This window comes from Biomphalaria glabrata, chromosome 2, assembly GCF_947242115.1.
Source record: "Biomphalaria glabrata chromosome 2, xgBioGlab47.1, whole genome shotgun sequence".
NCBI lineage: Eukaryota > Metazoa > Mollusca > Gastropoda > Planorbidae > Biomphalaria > Biomphalaria glabrata.
Genome location: NC_074712.1, coordinates 64438315 through 64458311, shown reverse-complemented (window position 1 = coordinate 64458311; position 19997 = coordinate 64438315). Strand labels below are relative to the sequence as shown.

Here is a 19997-nt window from a genome sequence, read left to right as displayed (position 1 = left end):
TATCAGCTTAATTGTTTAAAGCTACCGGTATCATCATTGAAATTGCTTTAGTTTTCACTAGTTTACATTTTCTAATTATAGTTTTAACAGAAACATTATAACGTTTGCATTTTAACATTATTTGTGAAGTCCATCACCTGTTTTATTTTGTACTCTCTTTGTGTATGTATTCACGCCCATTCACAACGGTATATAGCATAGAGTAAATCCCTGGATTGATTCTCTTTTGCTATCACCCTTTGTGTATGTATTCACGCCTATTCACACTTGCACAAATGAATGGATGGATCCCTGGATTGATTGATGGATATGGATGGATATTCTAATATACGTTTAATATCACTCCTCAGTTGGTGTGAAATTTACTACTTTGACCCGACCTGTACTTTATATGCGACCTATCTAGATAAACCAATAGTGACGAAGGTTCTGGAAAGATCTAACGTCTTGTTCTCCACCGTAAGTTTCGTATATCATCCTTACATTATTATTATAGCATTTTATTATTATAGCTTTTATATAGCGCTACTTTCATGCTTAAAGCATGCTCAGAGCGCTTTTGGTCCAATCTCATTTGTGGACCAGTGGGGCAGGGGGGGTATCTAGGAGTTGGTTTTCAGTGCTGCATTTAGGTGTTCAGTAAACACAACTCTGCCCGAGTCGGGTGTCGAACCTCGAGCCCCCTTCTAGGTAGCCAAGCCAAGCCAAGTTCAAGCGCACTTGGCCTCTCGACCACGCTTCCCACATCATATTTTAAAATTATTAAGTAGAGGAGAATATAGAGTAAACTCTAATATTATATAGGCATACATTCTCTTAGCATGGGTACCAAGATATTCGGTAGATTTCGAAGAGCTTCATGTTGCGTTTGCATACATCAGTATACCTTAAAAGGCGACCAGCGGCTCTCGTGCCTTCTGTTAGATCACCATACAGAAAATCTTGTGGAAGTCGACCTTCTGGCATTCTATGAACGTGGCTAAGCCAGCCAATGCGTCTACTGCTGATAACAGAGCGGATATCCTGCTCTTGGTGCAATTCCTTCCTTATTGATCTTCAAAATCGACACTAACAACTGAGAAAAAGTGGCACTGGATAGATCCACAAGGAGAAAGAGCATAAAGACCCTTCGTCTCAGATTACAGATGCCATACACAACAGTAGTAGAAAGATGGGTGAAAATGCAATGGCGCCTGGTGATTCAAATGCCCAACCTGTGATCGCAGCTGTGTATCAAGGATTGGCCTCTTTAGTCAAACAAGAAGTTGCAAAGGGAAGAGATTCTTTATGAAGACGTAAAATGCCACTGCAATGTAGATTGTAGAATCTATTTAACTTCATGCCAACCAGTTTATTTTTAATGTCACAATACATTGTACATGAAAGAACACACTGAATGAAGGTTGTGAAGGATATTTCTGTATTTAGGCCTATCTTTGTACCTACCATTGTTTTTACCGATAGCGTTACTTATTATTATAGCTTTTATATAGCGCTACTTTCATGCTTATAGCATGCTCAGAGCGCTTTGGTCCAATCTCATTTGTGGACCGGTGGGGGGGGGGGGGGAGGGGGTATCTAGGAGTTGGTTTTCCGTGCTGCTTTTAGGCGCTCAGTAAACGCAACTCTGCCCGAGTCGGATGTCTAACCTCGAGCCCCCTTCTAGAAGCCAAGACAAGTCAAGTTTAAGCGCACTTAGCCTCTCGACCACGCTTCCCACTTCTCCCGTGGAGACACGTTACTTAAAATTTAAAACATGTTACTTTGAATAAGACTTCTTCCTATCATATTTGTGTTCGCAAATTTCGGTGGGTATCTTTTGCCATTAAAGAACTAGGTGAAAAAAAAAATTCATGTGATTGCCAACTAAAATATTGCCCTAGCCTATAGATATCAAATACAAGAATTTTGTAAATTGTGAATATCAACCAAATGAACCGAAAGTATATTTTGGAAAACTACAGAATAAGACACACGCTGACAGAAAGAAGAAGGTAATGAGTCAACACAAACCCGTTTATTTCCTTCTTTCACTCTGGCAAATTAAATCTCTTGGTGTCCATGTTAAAAGCAGACTAAATTGCTTGTTTCCTTTAGAAATAATAATGATAATAAAAAATTATTGTTGTTTAGTTTAAATTAGTGACCTATTTACAAAGCTTATATCAACTCTGTCTGTTTGTCTGTCTGTTAAAAGGTGTGTTACCGTGTACACGATACTTCTCCCACATGCATTCTCGGATCAAGTTGAAACTCTGCATTTTTTTTTTCATTGACATAGACAAGACACAAATCAATTTTAAAAAATTAACCAATTAGTCAATTAAGTACTGATAAATAATTATTTTGTTTGATACCAAAAAGGGAAATTAATCCTTCAGTATTCACAGATATGGCTAAATATGTAGGATTTTAACCCTAAGATAATTGTACACGTTATTCCATCACAGCCATTATCAAATCAAGTAAATAATTATTTTGTTTGATACCAATAAGGAAAATTAATCCTTCAGTATTCACAGATATGGCTAAATATGTAGGATTTTAACCCTAAGATAATTGTACACGTTATTTCCTCACAGCCATTATCAAATCAAGTTAAGGCTTTAAACAATGATTTGTTGTACCTAACAAAACACGAATCAATTTTAAAAAATGACCAATTAGACAATTCATTATTGATAACAAATTATTTTGTTTGATATCGAATAATGAAAATAATTTCTACATTATTTGAAATAAACAGTTCCCCTTATATAAGCTTTTTAAAAAGGATTTTAACTCTTTCTCTCCGTAATTATTTACCACTTTCTGGTGGAATCAACGCTGGCATCGTCAGTTAGGAGAGAAAGAGTTAAAATAATGTATTTATGTTATTCTCTGTTCTTCTAACTCATTTGATTTCAGGACAACAGTATCTTCATGATGCCAGCAACTGTGAAAAAATTAGCTTACTATTCTAGTGCCAGTTTTAAGCTTTTCTGTGTCTCTTTATACAATGCCCAAATCCTTGCACAGATCAAGAATGATCTCAAAACTATTTTGGCTTTTACGGATGTTTTGTTCATGACCAAGCAGGTAAACAAATCAACTCATAACGTGAAAATTTGTCCAGGGAAGATTCTATAATGAGAGAGGATTCCATTGATTCAGATATTTTATCAGCATGTGCAGAGATGTAGGCTATGAGTTATTTACATAGGTCAGTGGTGTCGAAACCTTTTTCGGCCTAAGAACAAAAAAAAAGGAGCAGTTCAAAAACGTGTTGAGTCGAGAAGGCCTGAACATTGTCCTGCGACGTCACAACCAGTGGGGGAAGTTTAGACCAATATCTTGTTGCCACGTCACAGCTCGTGACTTTGTATACAGGCCTTCTATAACCATTGGTCTCGGTTGAGTACACTGAAACCGAGCCTTACCGTCGTCATTATGCAGTGTGAAGAGAAGCCTCAGGGGGCTCATAGCACCCTGAATATGGCCCGCGGGCCTTAGTTTGAGCATCACTGATGTAGCAGATACGGATATGTCAATGATAGGACAGCGGTGGATATGACCATGCTGTTGTCAAATGCTATAAGGCTTAATCCAGTATATATCTTCTACAAAGTACAGATTAATAGTACATGTAATGATGGCAATGTCTTTGATTCCGAAGATGGTTGATTCATTTAACTCGTTTCTTGTTAGAATAATACGTTGGATTGAATGACAGCTTCTTTGTGATTGTCGTGGCTGAATGACAGCTTCTTTGTGATTGTCGTGGCTGAATGACAGCTTCTTTGTGATTGTCGTGGCTGAATGACAGCTTCTTTGTGATTGTCGTGGGTGAATGACAGCTTCTTTGTGATTGTCGTGGGTGAATGACAGCTTCTTTGTGATTGTCGTGGCTGAATGACAGCTTCTTTGTGATTGTCGTGGCTGAATGACAGCTTCTTTGTGATTGTTGGCTGAATGACAGCTTCTTTGTGATTGTCGTGGCTGAATGACAGCTTCTTTGTGATTGTCGTGGCTGAATGACAGCTTCTTTGTGATTGTCGTGGCTGAATGACAGCTTCTTTGTGATTGTCGTGGCTGAATGACAGCTTCTTTGTGATTGTCGTGGCTGAATGACAGCGTCTTTATGATTGTTGGCTGAATGACAGCTTCTGTCTGATTGTTGGCTGAATGACAGCTTCTTTGTGATTGTTAAATGATTCACAGCTTGACTGTAATTGATTGTTTAAATAGCAGTGCAAATTGGAATGATGTATTTAAGGATAATTCTTTTAATGTTTCACAGAGTGCTCGCGCTATGATCAAAATGTACGAAATTCCAGTAAGTAGTTATCTTCTCCTAGCGCATTAAGCTTGCATTATGTTTGTTATAACCACTATAGAAATTAAAGTATAATTTTTCATTACTATTATTAAATCTGTATACATAAGAATTAGCATTTACTGGCTGCTAAATGTTTCTTTAGCCATTCATTTGTCAGAAGGGCGTTTAAAGGCTTATCGTGTGGTTATCGTGTTGTCATTGTGTTGTCATCATGTTGTCATCGTGTTGTCATCGTGTTGTCATCATGCAGTTATCGTGTTGTCATCATGTTGTCATCGTGTTGTCATTGTGTTGTCATCATGTTGTCATCGTGTTGTCATCGTGTTGTCATCGTGTTGTCATCATGCAGTTATCGTGTTGTTATCGTGTTGTTATTGTGTTGTCATTGTGTTGTCATCATGCAGTTATCGTGTTGTTATCATGTTGTCATTGTGTTGTCATCATGCAGTTATCGTGTTGTTATCATGTTGTCATTGTGTTGTCATCATGCAGTTATCGTGTTGTTATCATGTTGTCATTGTGTTGTCATCATGTTGTCATCGTGTTGTCATCGTGTTGTCATCGTGTTGTCATCATGCAGTTATCGTGTTGTTATCGTGTTGTTATTGTGTTGTCATTGTGTTGTCATCATGCAGTTATCGTGTTGTTATCATGTTGTCATTGTGTTGTCATCATGCAGTTATCGTGTTGTTATCATGTTGTCATTGTGTTGTCATCATGCAGTTATCGTGTTGTTATCGTGTTGTCATTGTGTTGTCATCGTGTTGTCATCATGCAGTTATCGTGTTGTTATCATGTTGTCATTGTGTTGTCATCATGCAGTTATCGTGTTGTTATCATGTTGTCATTGTGTTGTCATCATGCAGTTATCGTGTTGTTATCGTGTTGTCATTGTGTTGTCATCGTGTTGTCATCATGCAGTTATCGTGTTGTTATCATGCAGTTATCATGTTGTCATCATATTGTCATCGTGTTGTCATCGTGTTGTCATTGTGTTGTCATCGTGTTGTCATCGTGTTGTCATTGTGTTATCATCGTGTTGTCATCGTGATGTCATCATGTTGTCATCGTGTTGTCATCGTGTTGTCATTGTGTTGTCATCATGCAGTTATCGTGTTGTCATCATGCAGTTATCGTGTTGTTATCATGTTGTCATTGTGTTGTCATCGTGTTGTCATCATGCAGTTATCGTGTTGTTATCATGTTGTCATCATGCAGTTATCGTGTTGTTATCATGTTGTCATTGTGTTGTCATCGTGTTGTCATCATGCAGTTATCGTGTTGTTATCATGTTGTCATCATGCAGTTATCGTGTTGTTATCGTGTTGTCATCGTGTTGTCATCATGCAGTTATCGTGTTGTTATCATGCAGTTATCGTGTTGTTATCATGTTGTCATCATATTGTCATCGTGTTGTCATCGTGTTGTCATTGTGTTGTCATCGTGTTGTCATCGTGTTGTCATTGTGTTGTCATCGTGTTGTCATCGTGATGTCATCATGTTGTCATCGTGTTGTTATCGTGTTGTCATCGTGTTGTCATTGTGTTGTCATCGTGTTGTCATCGTGTTGTTATCATGCAGTTATCGTGTTGTTATCATGTTGTCATCATATTGTCATCGTGTTGTCATTGTGTTGTCATTGTGTTATCATCGTGTTGTTATCATGCTGTTATCGTGTTGTCATCGTGTTGTCATCATGCAGTTATCGTGTTGTTATCATGTTGTCATTGTGTTGTCATCGTGTTGTCATCATGCAGTTATCGTGTTGTTATCATGTTGTCATCATATTGTCATCGTGTTGTCATCGTGTTGTCATTGTGTTGTCATCGTGTTGTCATCGTGTTGTCATTGTGTTGTCATCGTGTTGTCATCGTGATGTCATCATGTTGTCATCGTGTTGTTATCGTGTTGTCATCGTGTTGTCATCGTGTTGTCATCGTGTTGTTATCATGCAGTTATCGTGTTGTTATCATGTTGTCATCATATTGTCATCGTGTTGTCATTGTGTTGTCATTGTGTTGTCATCGTGTTGTCATCATGCAGTTATCGTGTTGTTATCATGTTGTCATCATATTGTCATCGTGTTGTCATCGTGTTGTCATTGTGTTGTCATCGTGTTGTCATCGTGTTGTCATTGTGTTGTCATCGTGATGTCATCATGTTGTCATCGTGTTGTTATCGTGTTGTCATCGTGTTGTCATCGTGTTGTTATCATGCAGTTATCGTGTTGTTATCATGTTGTCATCATATTGTCATCGTGTTGTCATTGTGTTGTCATCGTGTTGTCATCGTGTTGTCATCATGCAGTTATCGTGTTGTTATCATGTTGTCATCGTGTTGTCATTGTGTTGTCATCGTGTTGTCATTGTGTTGTCATCGTGTTGTCATCGTGTTGTCATTGTGTTATCATCGTGATGTCATCATGTTGTCATCGTGTTGTCATCGTGTTGTCATCGTGTTGTTATCATGTTGTCATCATATTGTCATCGTGTTGTCATCATGTTGTCATCGTGTTGTTATCATGTTGTCATCATATTGTCATCGTGTTGTCATTTTGTTGTCATTGTGTTATCATCGTGTTGTCATCGTGATGTCATCGTGTTGTCATCGTGTTGTCATCATGCTGTTATCGTGTTGTCATCATGCTGTTATCGTGTTGTTATCATGCAGTTATCGTGTTGTTATCATGTTGTCATCATATTGTCATCGTGTTGTCATCGTGTTGTCATCGTGTTGTCATCGTGTTGTTATCGTGTTGTCATCGTGATGTCATCATGTTCTTATTGTGTTGTCATCAAGTTGCTATCGTGATGTCATCGTGATGTCATCATATTGTCATCATGTTGTCATCACGTTGTCATCATGTTGTCATCGTGTTGTCATCATGTTGTAATCATGTTGTCATCGTGTTGTCATCATGTTGTAATCATGTTGTCATCATGTTGTCATCGTGTTGTCATCATATTGTCATCATGTTGTCATCGTGTTGTTATCATGTTGTCATCATCTTGTAATCATGTTGTCATCATGTTGTAATCATGTTGTCATCGTGTTGTCATCACGTTGTTTTCAAGTTGTTATCATGTTGTTATCATGTTGTAATCATGTTGTCATCATGTTGTAATCATGTTGTCATCATGTTGTAATCATGTTGTCATCGTGTTGTTATCATGTTGTCATCGTGTTGTCATCACGTTGTCATCGTGTTGTTATCATGTTGTCATCATGTTGTCATCGTGTTGTCATCGTGTTGTCATCATGCTGTCGTCGTGTTGTCATCGTGTTGTTTGGATGGCTGCCTGGTCGTGCGGTCGTGCGGGTTCAAACCCTGCCCGCTCCCATCCCCCGTCGTCCTGCGGGAGGTTTGGACTAGGAAGTAAATTATCTTCAACTCTGAAGGAACATCCGAAACATGTCAAACATTTTACAAAACAAACATCGTGTTGTTATTTGCGGCTCGGGAAGGGGCGAGGTGGCTGAGTGGTAAAGCGCTTGGCTTCCGATGTAGCAGATACGGAAATGTCAATGATAGGACAGCGGTGGACATGACCATGCGGTTGTCAAATGCTATAAAGCCTTCAACTCTGAAGGAACATCCGAAACATGTAAAACATTTTACAAACAAACAAAGAGATCACATTTCTGGTAAAGCGCATTTCGTCAGTTTAAGCTGAAAGACTACATCTATATAGATTTACGCTAATTTTTCAAAGCCTAGAAAGGTATTGTCTTCCAATGGTAGTCAAATTATGGTAAATTCGGGCAAATATATTTTTATTATTATTATCAGTTTCCAATAGCTTGAGGCAGCAGCATCGCTAGGGTATGTGTCACCCGGTGGGCTAAGTTATTTTACTATTTTATCTTATCTTCTTATCTTATATAATACAGACGTTACTTCAAAAAAAAAGATGATTACGTCCTACGCGTCATGCATTTAGTCATGCATATTAACCAACGACCTAAATTCTGCCAAGTCACTGGTTTTCCTGGCTAGCTTAGACATCCCATTCCATGCTCTAATAGCTCTAGGGAAGAAGGAGCATTTGTACAAATTTGTCCTACCATAAGGAACGAGGAATGTGCCTTGTTTGTTTGTTTGTTTTGTAAAAGGTTTTATTTGTTTCGGATGTTCCTTCAGAGTTGAAGATAATAACTTCCTAGTCCAAACCTCCCGCAGGACGACGGGCAGGGTTTGAACCCAGGACCATCGATAAATCTAAACGACAGTCCAGCGCGCAAACCACACGACCAGCTAGCCTTGATAGATATACAACCGTAAAATATGCGGCGATTCTTTAATTAAAAAGAGGAAAAAAAAACGCCTCGAAAGAAATGATTACACGCTAAGCTTAGCCTGCAATACAAAGGCAAAAGACCAAGCAATACGAGCTCCATGTGCCTGTAACGAACTGAAGTTACTATTTAACGCAGTGGTTCTCAAACGTTTACATTTTTCTACTTTGGTATCATCCCCAAATGGGTGTTACCTATTGAGATCTGCTACCTTCAGTCTAACAAAGTAGTCTTTTTTTGCTTGATCCGATTATGTTTTTTTTTTCTTTCACAGGCCAGTAAACTGGTGAGTAGAAATAGTATTAGCAAACTGAAACCAAAATCCAGTTTAGTTTTAATTGTTTGTAGATTCATTTGACAATGTTCCCCAGACCAATTCATAGTTCACTTGCCATCAATACTGCTAATTATTGCCGGACAGATAGAACAGGTCACCTAATTAGGAAGCGTTATCGCAAGCGATGGAGAAATATCACGATGTTGCATGTCTGCTAGGGAAACCAGGAGCCGTCTTCAGCATATCTGGACAAACAAATCAATCACTCTGGAGACCAAGATCCACTTCATCGATACTATCATCGTCCTAACAGCCACATACGATTGAGAGAGGTGGAAATCATCAATAAAGGTTGAAAAAAGAAGGCTTCTAGGAATAACATTAAGAGAAGGATCCTAGGAATAACATTAAGAGAAGGATCCTAGGAATAACATTAAGAGAAGGATCCTAGGAATAACATTAAGAGAAGGATCCTAGGGATAACATTAAGAGAAGGATCCCAGGAATAACATTAAGAGAAGGATCCCAGGAATAACATTAAGAGAAGGATCCCAGGAATAACATTAAGAGAAGGATGCTAGGAATAACATTAAGAGAAGGATCCTAGGGATAACATTAAGAGAAGGATCCCAGGAATAACATTAAGAGAAGGATCCCAGGAATAACATTAAGAGAAGGATGCTAGGAATAACATTAAGAGAAGGATCCTAGGAATAACATTAAGAGAAGGATCCTAGAAATAAAATTAAGAGAAGGATCCTAGGAATAACATTAACAGATGTATCCTAGGAATAACATTAAGAGAAGGATCCTAGGAATAACATTAAGAGAAGGATGCTAGGAATAAAATTAAGAGAAGGATGCTAGGAATAACATTAAGAGAAGGATCCCAGGAATAACATTAAGAGAAGGATCCTAGGAATAACATTAAGAGAAGGATCCTAGGAATAACATTAACAGATGTATCCTAGGAATAACATTAAGAGAAGGATGCTAGGAATAACATTAACAGATGTATCCTAGGAATAACATTAAGAGAAGGATCCTAGGAATAACATTAACAGAAGGATCCTAGGAATAACATTAAGAGAAGGATCCTAGGGATAACATTAAGAGAAGGATCCTAGGAATAACATTAACAGAAGGATCCTAGGAATAACATTAAGAGAAGGATCCTAGGAATAACATTAACAGATGTATCCTAGGAATAACATTAACAGAAGGATCCTAGGAATAACATTAACAGATGTATCCTAGGAATAACATTAACAGAAGGATCCTAGGAATAACATTAAGAGAAGGATGCTAGGAATAACATTAACAGATGTATCCTAGGAATAACATTAAGAGAAGGATGCTAGGAATAACATTAAGAGAAGGATCCTAGGAATAACATTAACAGATGTATCCTAGGAATAACATTAAGAGAAGGATGCTAGGAATAACATTAAGAGAAGGATCCTAGGAATAACATTAAGAGAAGGATCCTAGGAATAACATTAAGAGAAGGATCCTAGGATTAACATTAAAAGAAGGATCCTAGGATTAACATTAAGAGAAGGATCCTAGGGATAACATTAAAAGAAGGATCCCAGGAATAACATTAAGAGAAGGATCCTAGGATTAACATTAAAAGAAGGATCCTAGGGATAACATTAAAAGAAGGATCCCAGGAATAACATTAAGAGAAGGATCCTAGGATTAACATTAAAAGAAAGATCCCAGGAATAACATTAAGAGAAGGATCCTAGGGATAACATTAAAAGAAGGATCCCAGGAATAACATTAAGAGAAGGATCCTAGGAATAACATTAAGAGAAGGATCCTAGGAATAACATTAAGAGAAGGATCCTAGGAATAACATTAAGAGAAGGATCCTAGGATTAACATTAAGAGAAGAATTCTAGGAATAACATTAAGAGATCTTGTCACCAATAGAGAACTTTTCTCACTCGGACACTCGTCATCGTCTGATGAGTAAAATGATTACCGAAAGCCGTATGAGATTCACGTAATTTTTCGGTAATCAATCAATCAATCTTATAAATTACTATTATTACAGACATCACTTAAAAAAAAAAGAAGATAATTACGTCCTACGCAATTCATGTGTCAATCTAATCATGCATGTTAATCAATGACTTAAACTCTGCTAAGTCGTTGGTTTTCCTGGCTGATTTAGGCAACACATTCAATTCCAACCTATTCACCTATATGATAAGAAGATAGGTCTACATATAATCAAAGAAATGTTGCCATGTTAATTTGAATAATGTATAAGTCTTAGTTTTATTCCTAGCCTGATTCAGGCAACCCATTCAATTCCAACCCATTCACCTATATGATAAGAAGATAGGTCTACATATAATCAAAGAAATGTTGCCATGTTAATTTGAATAATGTATAAGCCTCTTAGTTTTATTCCTAGCCTGATTCAGGCAACCCATTCAATTCCAACCCATTCACCTATAAGATAAGAAGATAGGTCTACATAAAATCAAAGAAATGTTGCCATGTTAATTTGAATAATGTATAAGTCTTAGTTTTATTCCTAGCCTGATTCAGGCAACCCATTCAATTCCAACCCATTCACCTATATGATAAGAAGATAGGTCTACATATAATCAAAGAAATGTTGCCATGTTAATTTGAATAATGTATAAGCCTCTTAGTTTTATTCCTAGCCTGATTCAGGCAACCCGTTCAATTCCAACCCATTCACCTATAATAAACAATGTAATATCTAAAGATAACAACAAAAACCTATGGTCATACATTAAGTCTAAGAAAATGGAAACAACAGGCGTAGCGCCATTAAAAGATGAACATAACATAATACATAATGATAATGAAACTAAAGCAAACATTCTAAACAAATACTTTGCATCAGCATTCTCAGCCCCAGGAGACAAAGACATATTACTGAATTTGAACCAAGTAGACAACATAGAAGATATAGTAGTACAAGAAAATGGAATTCAAAAACTATTAACCAACACCAAACCAAATAAAGCTTCTGGACCTGATGGTATTCCAGCTAGATTACTCAAAGAACTAAGTAATGAGCTAGCCCCAGTGTTCAAAATACTCTTTCAGGCTTCACTTAACCAGGGCAGAGTACCAAAGGACTGGAAAGAAGCTAATGTCACCCCCCTATTTAAAAAAGGAGAAAAATCTGACCCAGGAAACTACAGACCAGTATCACTTACCAGCATCACATGTAAAATCCTAGAACACATAATATGTAGCAACATCATAAACCACTTAGACAAACATAATGTCCTCACACCATACCAACATGGCTTTAGGAAATATAGATCATGTGAAACACAACTAATAGGACTAATTGATGATTTTTCAAAAGGTTTAGATAATAGTGAACAAATAGATGCTATCTTACTAGATTTTTCTAAGGCTTTTGACAAAGTTCACCACCATAGTTTGCTTAAAAAATTAAAATATTTCGGCATTAATGGTCCACTGCATCAGTGGATTAAAGACTTTCTAATAGGGAGAGAACAAACTGTAATAATAAATGGTTCTAAATCAACACCGATAACAGTAAACTCAGGTGTACCTCAAGGAACAGTCTTGGGTCCACTACTATTTTTAATTTACATAAATGATTTACCAAATTGCATTACTTCAGGAACAAAAGTCAGATTATTTGCAGACGATTGCATAATATATAGAACAATAAAAACAACACAAGACACAGATATTTTACAAAGAGAATTAGATGAATTACAGAAATGGGAATCAAATTGGAGTATGTCTTTCCACCCAGAAAAATGTCAGTTGTTAAGAGTAACAAAAAAAACTAAAACAAATTAATTCCACTTATCTTATTCATGGCAAACCAGTAACACAGACTAAAAACGCAAAATACCTAGGTGTTATAATAAATGAAAAACTGTCATGGAATCCACATATTGATGAAACTACAAAAAAATCAAACAAAGCATTAGGATTTATTAAAAGAAATTTTTATAAATCAAATAAGAAAATAAAACTAAAATGTTATTTAACCTTGGTTAGGCCAATAATAGAATATGCATCCACTGTTTGGGACCCCTCAACTCAAGAAAACATTAAAAAACTAGAACAGACACAAAATAGAGCGATTCATAACAAACGAATATTCACATTTGACTAGAGTAACACCTTTAGTAAAATCACTAAATTTAGAAAGCCTTCAGGACAGAAGGCTCAAAAGTAAAGTAGCAATTATACATAAAACACTGAACCATAATCTTCAAATACAAAAACAAAATTTTATAAAATACTCTGAAAGACACAAAGATAAAGGCACATTCCTCGTCCCATATGCTAGGACAAATTTGTACAAATACTCCTTCTTCCCTAGTGCTATTAGAGCATGGAATGGGTTGCCTGAGCTAGCCAGGAAAACCAGTGACTTGGCAGAATTTAAGTCATTGGTTAATATGCATGACTAAATGCATGACGCGTAGGACGTAATCATCTTCTTTTTTGAAGTAACGTCTGTATTATATAAGATAAGATAAGATAAGATAAGAAGATAGGTCTACATAAAATCAAAGAAATGTTGCCATGTTAATTTGAATAATGTATAAGTCTTAGTTTTATTCCTAGCCTGATTCAGGCAACCCATTCAATTCCAACCCATTCACCTATATGATAAGAAGATAGGTCTACATATAATCAAAGAAATGTTGCCATGTTAATTTGAATAATGTATAAGCCTCTTAGTTTTATTCCTAGCCTGATTCAGGCAACCCGTTCAATTCCAACCCATTCACCTATAAGATAAGAAGATAGGTCTACATAAAATCAAAGAAATGTTGCCATGTTAATTTGAATAATGTATAAGCCTTAGTTTTATTCCTAGCCTGATTCAGGCAACCCATTCAATTCCAACCCATTCACCTATATGATAAGAAGATAGGTCTACATATAATCAAAGAAATGTTACCAAGTTAATTTGAATAATGTATAAGTCTTAGTTTTATTCCTAGCCTGATTCAGGCAACCCATTCAATTCCAACCCATTCATCTATAAGATAAAAATATGGGTCTACATAAAATCTAAGAAATGTTGCCATGTTAATTTGAATAATGTATAAGCCTCTTAGTTTTATTCCTAGCCTGATTCAGGCAACCCATTCAATTCCAACCCATTCATCTATAAGATAAAAAGATGGGTCTACATAAAATCTAAGAAATGTTGCCATGTTAATTTGAATAATGTATAAGCCTCTTAGTTTTATTCCTAGCCTGATTCAGGCAACCCATTCAATTCCAACCCATTCATCTATAAGATAAAAAGATGGGTCTACATAAAATCTAAGAAATGTTGCCATGTTAATTTGAATAATGTATAAGTCTTAGTTTTATTCCTAGCCTCAGTGTTTCCAGACGGTCAACCAACTACCTAAAATTTTAGCTGGATGGCTTAAGACTTTCTCCAAGAAAACATGTCTGGTAGTTATATGTGATGGCTTAAAGGAAGCCTCTCTGACCACAGGTATGTTCTGGCTTAATGGACTTCTGTAAGACCATAATTTAATGTTAATGGTTTAAAAAAAAAAAGAAATTTCACAGGTATTTTAATACTTGATTGTTTTTGGTGGTTCCGTAAGGTTGTTATTGCCAGAAGTGTTAATGGATATTCACTACTCTACTCTTCTAATGCATTTCAAATAGTCTGTGACAATCAGTGCAACTTCTGGCCTTCACGTGTAGCTCAGGTCTTGGAATTATCACTGACAGGAAAAGGGCAAAGGACAGCAATAGGCGCCTAAACCAGTGGCTTCGGGCAGGTGTGTCTCGTTAAGAGAAGGAAAACATGTATTCAAATCTCTGCTGCCTCGCAACTTTACCCAAACATGAGAAAGGAATCGGAGAGTCAACCCTGAGGAAAAATAAGGAGCCCGTAGACGCTTGGGGAGCTTACAGCATTCAGTGCTACGCCCTGGCAGAACCTGCGACGTCGCTGATTGCAAACTGTATCGGCACCTACGGTTAATTTGGACACAGCATCTGCGTGGAGAGAGGTTGAAGGGGGGGGGGGCTGCTGTGTCGAAGGTGCCGGCTGTGTGGGCGACATCGTTCCGACCTTAGCTAATGCTCAGGCTTTTATCTCCTTTCTAAGAGATGATCCATTGTTGCGATTGAAAAAGGGGGGGGGGAGGGGGCATAGAATTGTATCTGACCACAAATCATTTATGACCTAAGTCTATCTCACTAAGGGCATGTTATGTCTTAGGGTCTGAGTTTGTTAGTATCATTTATCTGATCCCTTGTACGTATGACATAGGTCTAAATGGCCAAAAAAGTTGTGTATGTGTGTGTCTTTTTTTTTTTCTAATTCTGTCCCTTGGCTTACGTCACAATAGATTAATGGCACGATGTAGATTTTGTATTTAATTTGATGTCACGGTATAATGGGAAACGGAGATTTTTGTATTTAATTTGATGTCACGGTATAATGGGAAACGGATACTTTGTATTTAATTTGATGTCACGGTATAATGGGAAACGGAGATTTTGTATTTAATTTGGTGTCACGGTATAATGGGAAACGGAGATTTTTGTATTTAATTTGGTGTCACGGTATAATGGGAAACGGAGACTTTGTATTTTATTTGGTGTCACGGTATAATGGGTAACGGAGATTTTGTATTTAATTTGGTGTCACGGTATAATGGGAAACGGAGATTTTGTATTTAATTTGATGTCACGGTATAATGGGAAACGGAGATTTTGTATTTAATTTGGTGTCACGGTATAATGGGAAACGGAGATTTTTGTATTTAATTTGGTGTCACGGTATAATGGGAAACGGAGAATTTGTATTTAATTTGATGTCACGATATAATGGGTAACGGAGATTTTGTATTTAATTTGGTGTCACGGTATAATGGGAAACGGAGATTTTGTATTTAATTTGGTGTCACGGTATAATGGGAAACGGAGATTTTTGTATTTAATTTGATGTCACGGTATAATGGGAAACGGAGACTTTGTATTTTATTTGGTGTCACGGTATAATGGGAAACGGAGATTTTGTATTTAATTTGATGTCACGGTATAATGGGAAACGGAGATTGTGTATTTAATTTGATGTCACGGTATAATGGGAAACGGAGATTTTGTATTCAATTTGATGTCACGATATAATGGGAAACGGAGATTTTTGTATTTAATTTGATGTCAAGGTATAATGGGAAACGGAGATTTTTGTATTTAATTTGGTGTCACGGTATAATGGGAAACGGAGATTTTGTATTTAATTTGGTGTCACGGTATAATAGGAAACGGAGATTTTGTATTTAATTTGATGTCACGGTATAATGAGAAACGGAGATTTTGTATTTAATTTGATGTCACGGTATAATGGAAAACGGAGATTTTTGTATTTAATTTGATGTCACGGTATAAAGGGAAACGGAGATTTTGTATTTAATTTGATGTCACGGTATAATGGGAAACGGATGCCAACTTTGTAACCTTATTAACTCATTAGTCCTACACCAGCTACACGCCATAATAAAAGAGGAAACATTACATTGTACCGTTATATCTTCTTTTATATTTTTATTATACAGTTATATGTTATGTTGTATAATTTCTATCTCTGAATGGAAACAGAAATCTTCTTTGTTATTTTCAGGGCCTTTAAGATACCCAATGTGTTATAATTCCCCTTGGGATTTCTATCTATGTTGGGGGGGGGGGGATGACAAGTGACTTGTGCTTGAATTTGGATTAAAGTGAGAAAGATTTGCGCAACACGTCGACCTCACTCTCTCGCCCTAAAACCCGTCCTTTTCCGGAAGCAAGATTTGGTCAAGACGTCCGGGGACAAGTTTGGGTGCAGTGGATGACCAGAGACTTTCTATGTGTCTTGTCCTGCTCTTGAGTACTCCACAACACTGTGCTGGTACTTGCCATTTTGTCCGATTAGTCTAGTTTTGTGACGTTACGCACAGGCCGCCAAGTCCAGACTTCACATGCTAGGTTTGACAGAACCTCAGTGTACTGAGTGCCATGGACACGTCAGATACCCTCTACCTGGTTTAGCCGGCCAGTCAAAGCCGTTTCCGGGGTGTGGCCGCTGCGCATGCTACAGCTTCTGGGAGCCACAGGTGAGAGTTGGGTACCGAGTGGGGACCAAGAGTGAGCCAAGCTACCCTCAAAAAGAGGGTACGACTGCCTGTCCACTAGAGGTGCTACCCCTCCTAGATACCCCATACACCCTTGGGATTTATTGATTGCATCAATGCAACGTTACATCGTGTTCTTGCCATTTGTTTGGCAGACAAACTGAGTGTGCTGCGTGTACTCTACAATTACGCCTGTAATACAATCAGGGCCGGACTTAGGCCACTGCAACCTATGCGGTCGAAGTGGGCCCCGCGCTTTCATAGGCCCCACGCGCTAATTTTATGTGCAATTATTAATTGCAAAATATATACGAAAAACTCCTGGAAATAACCTGCACTTATTAAAATTTCCTGAAAACTCATAAAAATCTCATGAAAAATAGACAAAATTACCATTTGTGTGTGTCATTCATTATGGAAAACGCCATTCCTACGCGCGATAAAAAAAACCCCACATTGTCAGCTTTCATGTAATAAAATGTAATAATCGGACGAATTTTCCCCTTGACCAGAAGTTCCAATACGTATTTACTTTTATTGTCACTGGCATATAAATATGTCATAGGTTGCAAGATTGGTAAAGTAAAATTAACTTGATCGCAATTTTGTACTTAGAAAAGAATGAATAAAATGCAAAGCCAAATTTAATTTCTAATACAAAATCTTAATTTTCACTTTTTATCCTTATTACCACCCAGACTAGGCCCCGCGTAATTAGTCTCGCATAGGGCCCCGCAATCGCTAGGACCGGCCCTGAATACAATAGAGATTCTAGATCAGTGTTTCTCAAACTGTGTGCCGCGGCACACTAGTGTGCCGCCGAAGATTTGCAGGTGTGCCGCGGGAGTTTTCAGAACTCCACACGTGCAGCGTTACACAGATCTGCCTACTATTAAATGTTTATTTTACGTTGCGATGACATACATCCCCACTTGCAACGACCAGTAATAGAAGTGGAGCGCTCCATATTGACGGAAAGGGGTGTTAGCTCTTCAGGTTATGGAATTGTCAACTATACATATATTATTATTATAATGACTCAAATGTAGGCCGCCTTAGCAGTTCTTGAATTGGTAACGATAATAATAAGCGATTTGTTTCGTGTAAATTGTGTAGGTGTATACTAATAGTAACAAATTATCAATAAGCATCATTCATTGTTATCCATGGAGAAATACGTTAGCAAGAATGAAACTGAGAAAGCCTTAAATGAAAAGCAAGGAACCAAACGAAGGTACAAAGAAGATTACATCGAATATGGTTTCATATCTTCTGGACCTGAAGATGCTCCATTGCCATTCTGTCTGATCTGCAATGCAACTCTGTCGAATGAGGCGCTTGTTCCAATCAAATTGAAGAGACACTTGGAAACAAAATATCCAGCTGTAAAAGCGCAACCGAAAGAATACTTCGAAAACATCAGGGCTCAACAAAATAAACAAGCTAAGAAACTTACGAACTACCTAAAGCTGCCAGAAAAGGGATTGATTGTAAGTTATAAGGTTGCTCAGTTATTAGCAAAACGCAAGAAAGCACACACAGAGGCTGAATCAGTCATTGCACCAGCTTTAGCAATAGTTGTTGAAACTATCCTTGGACCCGATGCCGCCGAAAAAGTTAAAAAAGTTCCTTTGTCAAATGGTACTATTTTGCGCAGAATTGAAGACTTATCGTCAGATTTACAAGATCAAATCTGCGAACACTTCGACGTAAGTGACGATGAAGTGTCTCTGCTGTGGTCTCTTCAAGTTGATGAATCCACTAACGTTAGTGGCAAAACCCAGCTGCTAGCTTTTATTCGGTTCATAATGGATGAAAAATGTGTCAACGAATTCTTATTTTGCAAAGACTTACCAACTACGACCAAAGGCGAAGATATTTTTAAGTGGTGAACGAAAACATTTTGCTATTCAAACTACAGTGGAAAAACTGTGTCAGCGTTTACACCGATGGCTGTCCTTCCATGCAGGGAAATAGAAAGGGATTCGTCACTCTTTTGCGTCAAGAAAATCCAAATGTATTAGTTGTTCACTGCATGATCCACAGAGAAGCTCTTGCCTTCAAATCTTTGCCGAAAGATTTGATGTCTGTTCTGGATCAAGTGATTGAAGTTGTAAACTTCCTCATATCTCGACCGCTTGATTCCCAACTTTTCTCTCAGCTCTATGAAGCAATTGATTCAGACTACAAATGTCTCCTGTATCACACCAACGTTCGTTGGCTATCCAGGGGGAAAAGTGTTAAAGCGTGTCATCCAACTCAAGGCTGAGCTAATTTCATTCTTGGGGGCTGAAACAAAAGACTTTGGATTTTCCATTCATGACGAGATCTGGTGGGTTAAGGTGACATTTCTCTCTGACTTATTTGACAAATTAAATTCATTGAATTTGTCTTCAAGGACCATCGGAAACCATCATCATTGCATCATCAAAACTGAAATCATTTGGTGAAAAATTGATTGTCTTTGTGGCAAAGTAAGATCTCGAAAGGACTGCTTTCCAACTTACAATGAATGTGCTTCAAATAAAGAAATCACCCCCAAAATTCTGGACACTTTGAAACACCTGCAGTCAGCATTGCAGCATTACTTTCTAACAGTAGGAAGTCATGAATAGGGATGGGTCAGCTCTCCATTTGGAAACAATGAAGCTACAAATCTTACAACTGAAGAAAAAGAGCAGCTCATTGATTTAAAAAATGATGCAAATCTTAAGTCAAGTTTTGCCGAGAAAAGCCTGGATGTGTTTTGGATTTCAATCAGCAAGTTATATCCTGCAATCAGTTTAAAAGCAATCAAAATAATTCTTCCATTCGCATCTTCATGGTTTTGTGAGTTTTGATTTTCAGCACTGACTGAAATCAAATCTAAGAAAAGAGAGAGACTTCTTACAATAGACGATGAAATGCGAGTTTGATTGTCGACTTTGGAGCCTCGATTAGATCGCATTTGCTCTCAAAA

General features: G+C 37.5%; 1 protein-coding gene across 1 annotated transcript in view; it reads left to right on the top strand.

Annotated features, from left to right (window-relative positions):
- Positions 1–19997, top strand: part of LOC106051686 (adenosine kinase-like) — a 45834-nt gene that overhangs the window by 20128 nt on the left and 5709 nt on the right. Inside the window, exons 9-13 of the mRNA XM_056021260.1 lie at positions 351–459; positions 2908–3078; positions 4280–4315; positions 8889–8900; positions 14274–14397. Of these exons, the coding sequence (XP_055877235.1) occupies positions 351–459; positions 2908–3078; positions 4280–4315; positions 8889–8900; positions 14274–14397 (452 nt within the window). The remainder of the gene's footprint in view (positions 1–350; positions 460–2907; positions 3079–4279; positions 4316–8888; positions 8901–14273; positions 14398–19997) is intronic.